At 43.7% G+C, this 12,013-nt stretch overlaps 1 protein-coding gene and 1 non-coding gene across 2 annotated transcripts; both read right to left on the reverse strand.

Annotated features, from left to right (window-relative positions):
- Nucleotides 1-1,597: 1,597 nt before the first annotated feature.
- Nucleotides 1,598-1,855, reverse strand: LOC123462108 (ubiquitin-fold modifier 1-like). Its single transcript, XM_045154175.1, has one exon. It carries the CDS (start codon nucleotides 1,853-1,855, stop codon nucleotides 1,598-1,600), a length of 258 nt encoding a protein of 85 aa, XP_045010110.1.
- Nucleotides 1,856-8,427: 6,572 nt separating this feature from the next.
- On the reverse strand, nucleotides 8,428-8,591 carry LOC123462652. The gene has a single exon (XR_006638436.1). It is a non-coding gene; the product is annotated as a U1 spliceosomal RNA (small nuclear RNA).
- Between the last annotated feature and the right edge of the window lie 3,422 nt (nucleotides 8,592-12,013).

The raw sequence follows: 12,013 nt of genomic DNA on the forward strand, positions 1-12,013 counted from the left end.
GGATACTTAATAGGTTGATATTGTATATATGTAATTACAATGATTGTAATGGGGAGGTAATATGATGGAGAATGGAATTTCAAACGGGAAAGTGTGGGGGTGGGGAGGGAGGGAAATACCATGGGATATATTTTATATTCATGAAAAATGTTAATAAAAATTTAAAAAAAAAAAAAGAAAAAAAAAAACCCTCCTTTCAGTGGAAATTCTGGTCCCGTCCCTCTATGTGATGGTTCAAGTCTCTGCGCTCCCCCTCCTACTATTGGCTACAAAAAGAACTTCAAATGCTTAAGGTCATCTTTTTAACATACAAAGTCCGTCCTTTGGGATCCCAGGAGGACCCTATCAGCTTATTCTAAGGGAGAGGTGCGTTGCGCTGCCACAAAGTGAGTGACCTGGTAAGTCAGTGACGGAACAGGTGACTAAGTCTTGGCCCACCTAAGACAGGGCGACCTCACTGAGAGGAGGCCGACCCAATGACCGGTAAGGGTCTAGCATCACCTTTCTAACAGGCTCAGGTCCCGTTTGTGCCCCTACTGTCGGGATCACTCTAGACACTCTGGCCACAGAAACATCCTGCCAAAATGATATAATGGCTTTGTCCGATCCCTGGGGAACGCTTGCCTCCCTGTTTAACATCCTCAGGGCTACCCTGGGACCCACTGAACGTGACAAACAATTGGCACTAAAACCTAAATGTTGTTAACATGTGACCAAGGGCTTTGCAATGACTGCCTCACTTACCTCATTTTTTACATAAGAGAGGGGGAGATGTTGGGGACCACCCTTAAAAGAAATCCTTCATCTTTCCCTTACCCCTCCTCCACCCCTGCTGCATTCTAGCTAAAGAATAAACATTCTGCTCTGCGCCTGCAGTATCAAGGCCCCTGAGTTTTGACTTCTCAGAACAACCACAATGTCTCTGGCCTGAGGCCAAGAAGAGTTTGTAACCTTCCACCACCTAGGTCACCCTGACCCCCTTCCATATGATTCATGTCTTCCATATGATCCATGCCTTGTGCAAGAAGAGTCTGTACTGTCTCACCCTCTACGCCCCTTACCCCTCCCCTACCTAAAACTGACTTTAAAAGATGAGCCTTCTGGCTGAATAAACGACTCTCGACAAGCATTGGTTTGCCTGAGTCCATTCCCCTCTCTCGCCCATTTTCTTTGCAGGCTAAGGTCCTCCTGGTGCCCTCACGAATAACTAGGTCCCGCTGGTCGGGGCAATCCATGACCCATAATCCTTTTCTATTTTAACTCAAATACAAGTGTGACAGTGAACTTTAACTTTCAAAATGTTCTGGCTAAGAATTATTTGCCAAGTCAGATAATCCATTTGCCACAAGTGAACTCTCAATTGTGATGAGGTAGCAACCATCAACTGTACCACCTTCTCTGGAGGTCGTGCCCTCCACCCATGAGGCTTCCCACTTCATATGAAAAGTATGAACAACAAGGGACAGAAGAGCCACCGTTCATTGTTTCTTTGATTCTTGTTATTTTCATAGTATCTTAAATACCTGATTTCAATTTTACAGCAACGACAAACATCAATATTTATTCTGGTCGGTAACTGTGCTCCAAGTTGCATGTACTAATGACTTCCAACACGATCTCTAGGAATAATTCGTAGTTCTGAACCGTGCTTTAGAAAAACATTTCCAGCAGTCTGAGCAGGATTTATTCCTATTCCATCATTGGTAATAATTGCACTTGTTGCTGCAGGAACTTTAAATTCTTCTGCTGCAAACTTTAAGACTGCTGTAAAAGGTGTACTTTCAGGAACACTGAGTACTTTGTAGGGCAGCCACGGGTCCAACGTGAGCGTGATCTTAAAGGACACCTTCGACATGGTGGAGCCACACCGACGCCCCGGAGGCCGGTCTGGAACCGGCGGAGTACTATTAAGTTTTGACAGGATAGTTTCAAGTAGAAATCACAGATCTGAATCTTATTATTTTTTGTGTGTGTGTGTGTGTGTGTGTGCGTGTGTGTGTGGTAGGGTCTTACTAGCTGAGGCTGATCTGGAATTCACTGTGTAGTCTCATGTGGCCTTGAACTCACTGCAATCCTGCTCTCTCTGCCTCCTGAGCATCAGGATTAAAGGCATTCACCAACTCGCCCAGCTGAATCTCTATTAAATTCACTTTGGTGGCAAGATTAAGTCTGTGACTGAAGTAAGGGCTTGAACCTTTTCAACAAGTCTGGCTGCCTGTACCCAGGTTAGAGGCACTCTCAGGGCCAGGGCTAAAACAATAAGCTATTGTTCTAAAGCCTAATCCCAGACTGATTGTTTGGTTGATGCTGGGGATTAAACTCAAGGTGTCACACATGCTAAGCAGACCATCTACCTACTGCCAACCTATATGCCCAGCCCAAGTTCCAGGTTTTAAATTCTTTGTTTTGGTTTTTGTGTTTTGGTTTTTGAGGAAGCATCTCACTCTAACCCAGGCTGACCTGGAATTCATTATGTAGTCTCAGGGTGGCCTCGAACTCATGGCAATCCTACCTCTGCCCCCCAAGTGCTGGGATTAAAGGCCACCATGCTTGGCTCCTAAAAAAATAGTATTTATTTATTTGAGGGAGACTGTGTGTTTGTGTGTGTGTGCCCGCACACACACGTGCGCGCGCGGGAGCAAGTGTTAGAATGGGTGTGCCAGGGCCTCCAGCCACGGCAAACCAACTCCAGACCATGCATCACCTGGGGTATCTCGCTTACATGGGTACTAGGGAATTGAATCTGGGTCCTTAGGCTTCACAGGCAAGAGCCTTAACCACTGAGAAACCTTTCCAGCCCAGTAAATATGTTTTTAATTAAGCAAGTACCAAGCATGGTGGCACATGCTTCTAATCCCAACATTGGGGATGGATAGTCAGGAGGATTGCTTGAGTTCAAGGCCAACATGTGATTAAGGAGTGAGTTTCAGGTCAGCCTGAGCAAGACCCTGTCTCAAAAAAAGAAAATTTTTTTTTTTTTTTTTTTTTTTTTTGATGAAGAATCTCACCGTAGCTCAGGCTGACCTGAAATTCACTATGTAGTCTCAGGGTGGCCTTGAACTCAGAGGGTTCCTCCTATCTCTTCCTCCCAAACGGGGACTAAAGGTGTGCACCTCCATGCCTGGCTGTAAAAAAATAAGAAAATAAAAGAAGAAATTTTGAGCTGTAGAGATGGCTCAGCATAATGCACTTCTTTGCCTTCAAAGCCAAAGCACACAGGTTCAACTCCCAGAACCCATGTAAAGCTGATGCACATGATGGCACATGTGTCTTGAGTTCTTTGCAGTGGCTGGAGACTCTGATGAGCCAATATTGTCTCTTTCACTAACTATATCTCTGTCCTCTCTTTGTCTCAAACAAACAAACAAATTTTAAACTCAAGCCAAGTGTGGTGGCACATGCCATTAATCCCCCACTTTGGAGGCAGAGGTTGAGGTGTGCTGTGAGTTCAAGGCCACCCTGAAATTACAGTGAATTCCAGGTCAGCCTGGATGGAGTGAGAAATGCCTCAAAAGAAAAATAAATAAATAAATAAATATATATATATATATATATATATATATATATATATATATATATATATATATATAGAGAGAGAGAGAGAGAGAGAGAGAGAGAGAGAGAGAGTTTGGAGAGATGGTTTGGCAGTTAAGGCCTTGGAAGGCCTTGGAAGCCAAAGGATCCCTGTTCGATTCTCCAGGTTCCACGTAACCCAGATGCACGAGGAGGCACATGCATCTGGAGTTCTTTTGCAGTGGCTGGAGGCCCTGGTGTCCCCATTCTCTCTCTCCCTCCCACTCTCTCTCCGTATTTCTCTCTCTCAAATAAACAAACAAATAAATAAGATATATTAAAATAGCAATAATAATAAGGTCAGAGGTAAGACGATTGCCATGAGTTCTGGCCAGCCTAGTGTAGAGTGAGACCCTACCTAAAAAAAAAAAAAAAAAAAAAAAAGCCAGTTAGTGGTTAAGCACTTGCCTGTGCGGCCTAAGGATCCTGGTTCAAGGCTTGATTCCCCTGGACCCAAGTAAGCCAGATGATGCACAAGGTGTTGCATATATCTGGAATTCATTTGCAGTCGCTGGACTCCCTGGTGCACCTATTGTCTCTCTACCTCTTTCTGTCTGTCACTCTCAAATAAATAAAGAAAAATAAACAAAAATTAGGGCTGGAGAGATGGCTTAGCGATTAAGCGCTTGCTGTGAAGCCTAAGGACCCAGGGTAGAGGCTCCATTCCCCAGGACCAGGACCCACGTTATCCAGATGCACAAGGGGGCGCATGCGTCTGCACTTCGTTTGTAGTTACTGGAAGCCCTGGCCTGCCGATTCTCTCTGTGTTTGTCTCTCTTAGATAAATAAAAATAAATTTAAATTAAAAAAATAAATAAATATTAAAAACATAAGCCGGGCATGGTGGAACACGCCCTTTAATCGCAGCACTAAGGAAGCAGAGGTAGAGGTAGGTGGAATTGATGTGAGTTCAAGGCCACCCTGTGCTACATAATAATAATTGGGATGGGGAGATCGCTCAATCATTTTCGTACCACGTACCAATGTTTTGTTTTTCTATCCGTTAACTAAACAAGCCAACCACCCCTTCCTGCCAAAAAAAACCCCATACATCAAGAGAAATGATTTCCAGATTGTTTGGATATGGAATCATCTTACTTAAAACGGATCGTGTCCTGCGAGGATGCAGCGCCTGCGAATCGGACCTTTACTTAATTAATTAATTAATTTATTTATTTTTGTTTTTTCGACCAAGGGTCTTCATCCTAAACCAGGCTGATCTGGAACTCTCTATGTAGCCTCAGGGTGGCCTCGAACCCACTGCGATCCTCCTACCTCTGCCTCCCAAGTGCTGCGATTAAAGTCGTGCACCACCAAGCTCGGCTTGGGTCCCCAATTTTGCCGAAAGCTTTAGAAGAAGCCACAGGAAACAGCCATGGTCGCTCCCACTGCGGGTCCCCTGAGGCTGGCCGGGGCTCGCAAAGCCCAGCCTTGGCGGGGGGTCTCGGGGGTGGGGACGGTGTCTGCAGATTGGGAAGCGCGCGGAGGATGCCGGCTCCCGTGGTCGAGCGCCTCCGCGTCCCGCGTGGAAGACGTGTGGCGCAATGAGGGCACGGAGCTGCCCAGGCTGCCCAGTACCAACGTATCTACAGATGGTTTACTACAACAGCGAATAACGACGTGGAAAAACTTTTTTTAAACACAGCTCAGGAATCGCAATTTTTCCATGCACGGGATACCAGCCTGACTTTTCACTGGCAGGACTCCTTCCAACGTGCTCCTCCAGACACAAAATGGCCTGGATATCCATGACCTCACAGTGCCTGACACTACTTACACAAGACCGTCATAATAGGAAGAAAAGACCATGACATCAAAATGAAAGAGACTGATTGAGAGGGGGAAGGGATAGGATGGAGAGTGGAGTTTGAAAGGGGAAAAGTGGGGGGAGGGAGGGGCTTACCATAGGATATTGTTTACAATAATGGAAGTTGTCAATAAGAAGAAAGACAGATAGACAGAAAGAAAGAACAGGGCACCTACTTGTTTTAATGGCTGTGTGCTCATGTCATTTTAGTGTCCCCTGGGAAATGTGTAGCGGCATCTCATCTGTCCTTTGATCGAGCCACTCCCACACTCCTGTTAATCCTTGTGTGGTAAACGCTTTAGCAGTTGACTTGGCAAGTTGTGGTTTGGTCAGAGTGGTCTGATTTTGGGGGGGAGGGGACTTCAAGGTAGGGTCTCCCTGACTAGCCCAGGTTCTCCTGAAATCCACTATGTAGTCTCGGGGTGGCCTGGAACTCACAGAGATCCACCTACCTCTGCCTCCTCATTGCTGGGATTGTACACATTTTAAAAAATTTTTAATGGAAGGAGGATGAAGCCTATAAATGAAACCTGAATAATTTCTAACAGTGCGAACAATTAGCAGTAGTAACCACGGCTGATTTAGGCCCCAGTATTAGTAAGGGGGTTGTGTCTGTGCTGTAGAAAGCTGGGTCATGCTAGGTACGGGGTACAGACCTAGCATGTGACACTTGGGAGGTGGACTGAAGAGGACCAGGCTTTAGAGTCTAGTTTGGGGATCAGAAAATAAATTGATGTGTGTGTGTGTGTGTGTGTGTGTGTGTGTATATATGTATATGTATTTTTTTCTGTTGTGGTTATTGTTGTTTGGTTGGTTTTTGTTTGAGTTTTGTGCCCTGTTTTTCCACGTCAACTACAGTGGAGTCTGCGTGACCTGTTCACCAGGCTGAGGCGAAAGCTTCAAGGAAGAAAGCCTCCTGGAAGGACGTGCATTTTCGAGGTGTGTAGTGCCTTTTGCTGCTGTCTAATAGCTGTTTTCTTCATTACTACTGCTCTGTTCCTGACACATGACAGCAGCATGATGTTCTTTCACAATTTAGTAAAAATTAGATATGGAACAGTTTCCAAAAATTGAGTCACCTGATGGTGTGATGCTTCCTCCTGTGACCCCGCTGTTCTTCCAAGCCACAGTCAGAATTCCCAGGACCAGAACCAATCGATGAACCATTACCTTATACAGGAGTGTATGGTAATGGGGATATGCTAGTAAACAATGGTGGGAAGCTTGTTTCTTGATAATCTTTAACTTTTGTGGACAGACTTGCTAGGTCGAGGCCACCTTGATGCTTGCTTACGAAAGCACAAAGAGAAAGCATTAGGAAACAACTGGGATCCAATTATGAAAAGGCAGGATTTGATACACATCCATTTTTATGGCATGGTTCAAGAAAGAAAACATACTAGATTTATGAAGTCGCCCTGTTAGAACTTTTGTTAAAAATACTTGATGCACTCAGGAGGCAGAGGTAGGAGGATCACCATGAGTTCAAGGCCACCTTAAGATGACAGAGTTAATTCCAGGTCACCCTGGACCAGAGTGAGACCCTACCTCGAAAAAACAAAACAAAACAAAAAACTTGATGCTTGAAGCAGGCTGTTCATAAAAATTGTACCACATGAATAAACAAAAGCTAAGCTTATGCAGCTGGAATTGTATATAACCTGATGCTCTACTTCAGTAAAACACACTCAGATACATTAACCTTGTGTGTGTGTCTGTCACTTCGCTGACTCCTTGCCCACCTCCCAAGGCCCTGTTTTCCCTCAGACTGGTGGTCCCGGCTTTGCCAGTCAGTGGCACTGTTTATCCTCTTCAATGACAGGATACAGTAGAAAGACTCTGCCTGGAAGTTTTCCTTTTCAGTTTGGTTCATTTTCAGTGTTAGTAATTTACATAGTTGTTTGATTCATCTGCCTAAAGAATAGTCTTACAAGAGAGTATTAAAGCACAAGACACCTATTATAACCTTTAAAATCTGCATTGTTTCAAATTTTACATTCTATTCACAGTATGTCAGCAGTTCTTGACTATTAAGCAGAAACACAAATGGACAAGGCTCTTCTAAAATGCAGATGTGCATAGCTAGAGCACAGTGGTAGTGGATGGGATGTAGGGAATGAGGGAAGGAGAGAAAGCAACTGTTCCTGTGTTCAGAATGTGGCTCAAGTGTTTGGAGCTAAAAACAAGTTCCTTGGACTGGAGAAGATGGCTTAGCGGTTACGACACTTGCCTGCAAAGCCAAAGGACCCTGGTTCGTTCCCCCAGGACCGACGTAAACCAGATACGGGGTGAATGCATATGGAGTTCATTTGTAGGGGCTAGAGGCCCTGGCATGTCCAGTCTCTCTACCTCTTTCTCAAATAATATAAATATTAAATAACTCAAATAAATAAGTTGGCTATTACAGTTTCTCTCAAATTGGATTTGAAAACCCCCAATCCAGATTGGAAACTACAGTTATGCTATGAAATATCTGGCATAATTGATCAAACTAGTCAGAGGATGAAGGATGAATTTATCTCCCATTCAGCTGCACTTTGTAGCATTGCTGCTTTACCAGTTCGTGGATCAGTTAAAAAAAAAAAGCCACTGAACTACCAGAAATACTTTGAGGCATAGGGTTTAAAAAAAAAGTAAGGAGCCAGGTGTGTTGGCCTATGCATTTAATCCCAGCACTCTGGCGGCAAAGGTTGGAAGATCTCCATGAGATGAGGCCACCCTGAGAATACATAATGAATTCCAGGTCAGCCTGGGCTAGAGTGAGGACCTACCTTGAAAAGAAAAAAACAAACAAACACTGAACTGATTCTCTGCAGAACAAAAACATTTAAATGGTAACAGAGAACTACATGACAGAGACCCCTAAAAATAAATACAACAATAATAGATCAGTATTCGAGGAGCTAGAAAAAATGACTTTATTCATGAGCAATTAATTCCCAATCATCATGTGACTATACTACAACAAATCCTATTTCCACATACTAAGAAAGCCCCTTCTTGTCATAACAAGTATGTCGGTGACTTCTGACTTTGAACTCCAAGACCAGGGAAGAGCGCGAACGCAGTCCCCCACTACCACAAATTATGCAGTCGAGTTTCCGGCATTCAGGGAAATCACAGGGGTCAACACATCCGGAGTGCAATGGAGAAGCCTCGCCCTGGGAAAACCACCTGCGTGATCATGGTATCTCCCCTGCCAGGTAAGTATGAGTCGTCCAGCCCCAACACACGTTCACCACGCTGCCCGACCCCCTCACACTCACGGTCGATTCTCCGGGACTGACAAGCCAGATGCACAAGGGGGCACATACATTTGGAGTTCCTTTGAAGTGGCTGGATGCCCTGGAGTGCCCATTCTCTCTCTCTTCCTCCTTCCCTCCGTCCCTGTCTCTTTGTCTCTTTCAAATAAATAAATAAAATACTAAACAAAGAAAAAGAAACACAGAATAAAAAGTACTGTTGGAGGCTGAAGAGATAGCTTAGCAATGCATGTAAGGTGCTTGCCTGCAAAGTCAAATTACCAAGGTTTGATTCCCCAGGACCCATGTAAAAGCACAGGGTAACACATGCAACTGGAGTTTGTTTGCAGCGGCTGGAGGCTCTGGGGGCACCCATACTTCCTCTTTTTCTCTCTCAAAAAAAAAATGAAATGTTGGATTGGAGATATGGCTTAGTGGAATTGAACCCAGGTTGTTAGGCTTCTCCTTAAATGGTGAGCCATCTATCCAGCTCTGGGTTTTCAAAGTAGGGTCTTGCTCTAGCCTACGCTGACCTGGGATTCACTATGTAGTCTCAGAGTGGCCTCAACCTCACAAAGATCCTACCTCAGCCTCCCGAGTGCTGCGATTAAAAGCATGTGCCACCATGTCATGCAAAGCTTTTGTATTTCCCTAAAGTTCTGAAAATCATCAAATTCACTTACAAAAATTTAGATTACAAAAGTTGTGCTGTGTCTCTGGAGCACATGACGTCACTAGCAGGCAGCTCGATGGAGAGTCTCGAGCACATTGCACCACCATTTGTAGGCAGCTCCATCAGAGAGTCCTCCCCTAGCAGTTGTTTCCCCTGCACACCTTTAGGTTTTTTTGTTTTTTGTTTTTCAAGATAATGTTACACTCTAGTCCAGGCTGACCTGGAATTCACTATGTAGTCTCAGGGTGGCCTTGAACTCACAGTGATCCTCCTACCTCTGCCTCCAGAGTGCTGGGATTAAAGGTATGTGCCTCCACACTCTGCTTTTTTTGGTTTCTTGAGGTAGGGTCTCACTCTAGCCCAGGCTTACCAGCAATTGACTGTGCATTCTCAAGGTGGCCTTGAATTCACTGTGATCTTCCTAATTCTGCCTCTCAAGTGTTGGGACCAAAGAGAGAGAAATAGGTGTGCCAGGGCCTCCAGCCACTGCAAACAAACTCCAGATGCTTCTGCCACCTGGTGCGTCTGGCTTTACCTGTGTACTGGGAAATCAAACCTGGGTCCTTTGGCTTTGCAGGCAAGTGCTTAAACTGCAAAGCATTTTCTCCAGCACATATATTTTATTTATTTATTTGAGAGCGACAGACAGAGAGAAAGGCAGATAGAGAAAGAGAGAATGGACACACCAGAGCCTTCAGCCACTGCAAACGAACTCCAGATGCATGCACCCCCATTGTGCATCTGGCTAACGTGGGTACTTGGGAATCGAGCCTCAAACCGGAGTCCTTAGGCTCCACAGTCAAGTGCTTAACTGCTAAGCCATCTCTCCAGCCCCAAATATTTTATTTATTGGTTGATTTATTGATCGTTTGTGTGTGCGGTAAATGGGTGTGAGAGCCTGTTGCTGTGGCAAACAAACTCCAGATTCATGCATCATGTTGTGCATCTGCCTTCCATGTGGGGACTGGGGTATAAAACCCCAGCCAGTAGGCTTTGAAAGCATGTCCCTTTGGCAGCTGAGCCACCTCTCCAGCCCAATTTCATATTTTTGGAAAAATAATATCATATTGTCTCTAAATTGGTAATATTCTTTAAATTTTTTTTTCATTTTTTTAAAATTTTTTATTAACATTTTCCATGATTATAAAATATATCCCATGGTAATTCCCTCCCGCCCCCCCCATACACTTTCCCATTTGAAATTCCATTCTCCATCATATTACCTCCCCATTACAATTATTGTAATTACATATATACAATATCAACCTATTAAGTATCCTCCTACCTTCCTTTCTCTACCCTTTACGTCTCCTTTTTAACTTACTGGCCTCTGCTACTAAGTATTTTCATTCTCACGCAGAAGACCAATCATCTGTAGCTAGGATCCACACATGAGGGAGAACATCTGGGCCTGGGTTACCTCGCTTAGTATAATACTTTCCAGGTCCATCCATTTTTCTGCAAATTTCATAACTTCATTTTTCTTTACCGCTGAGTAGAACTCCATTGTATAAATGTGCCACATCTTCATTAGCCACTCATCTGTTGAGGGACAACTAGGCTGGTTCCATTTCCCAGCTATTTTAAATTGAGCAGCAATAAACATGGTTGAGCACGTACTTCTAAGGAAATGAGATGAGTCCTTTGGATATATGCCTAGGAGTGCTATAGCTGGGTCATATGGTAGATCAATCTTTAGCTGATTTAGGATCCTCCACACTGTTTTCCACAATGGCTGGACCAGATTGCATTCCCACCAGCAGTGCAGAAGGGTTCCTTTTTTTCCACATCCCCGCCAACATTTATGATCATTTGTTTTCATGATGGTGGCCAATCTGACAGGAGTGAGATGGAATCTCAGTGTAGTTTTAATCTGCATTTCCCTGATGACTAGTGATGTAGAACATTTTTTTAGATGCTTATATGCCATTCGTATTCCTTCCTTTGAGAACTCTCTATTTAGCTCCATAGCCCATTTTTGATTGGCTTGTTTGATTCCTTATTATTTAACTTTTTGAGTTATTTGTATATCCTAGATATTAATCCTCTATCAGATATATAGCTGGCGAAGATTTTTTCAATTTTTTACAATGATTGTAATGGGGAGGTAATATGATGGAGAACAGAATTTCAAATGGGAAAGTGTGGGGGTGGGGAGGGAGGGAATTACCATGGGATATATTTTATAATCATGGAAAATGTTAATAAAAATTAAAAAAAAAACATGATGTGGGCTGGAGAGATGGCTTAGTGCTTAAGCCTGTGAAGCCTGAGGACCCCAGTTTGAGACTCGATTCTCCATGACCCACGTTAGCCAGATGCACAAGGGGGCACACACATCTGGAGTTCGTTTGCAGTGGCTGGAGGCCCGGGTGCACACATTCTCTCTATTTCTCTCTATCTGCCTCTTTCTCTCTCTGACACTGTTAAATAAATAAAATTTATTTTAAAAAGACATTGTGCACATGTTTGAAAACTGCAAACAAATAAATAAAATATTTTTTAAAACGTGAAAAAAAAATTCTTTTATGCCAGGAGTGGTGGCCTACTTTTAATTCCAGCACTCGTGAGGGAGAGGTAGAAAGGATCACTGTGACTTTCAGGCCACCCTGAGACTACATAGTGAATTCTAGGTAAGCCTGAGCTATAGCAAGACTCTATCTTGAAAAAAACAAGCAAATAAAAACATATATATGTGTATATATATTTTTTTGTTTG

Source organism: Jaculus jaculus, chromosome 7 (genome assembly GCF_020740685.1).
Source record: "Jaculus jaculus isolate mJacJac1 chromosome 7, mJacJac1.mat.Y.cur, whole genome shotgun sequence".
Classification (NCBI taxonomy): Eukaryota; Metazoa; Chordata; class Mammalia; order Rodentia; family Dipodidae; genus Jaculus; species Jaculus jaculus.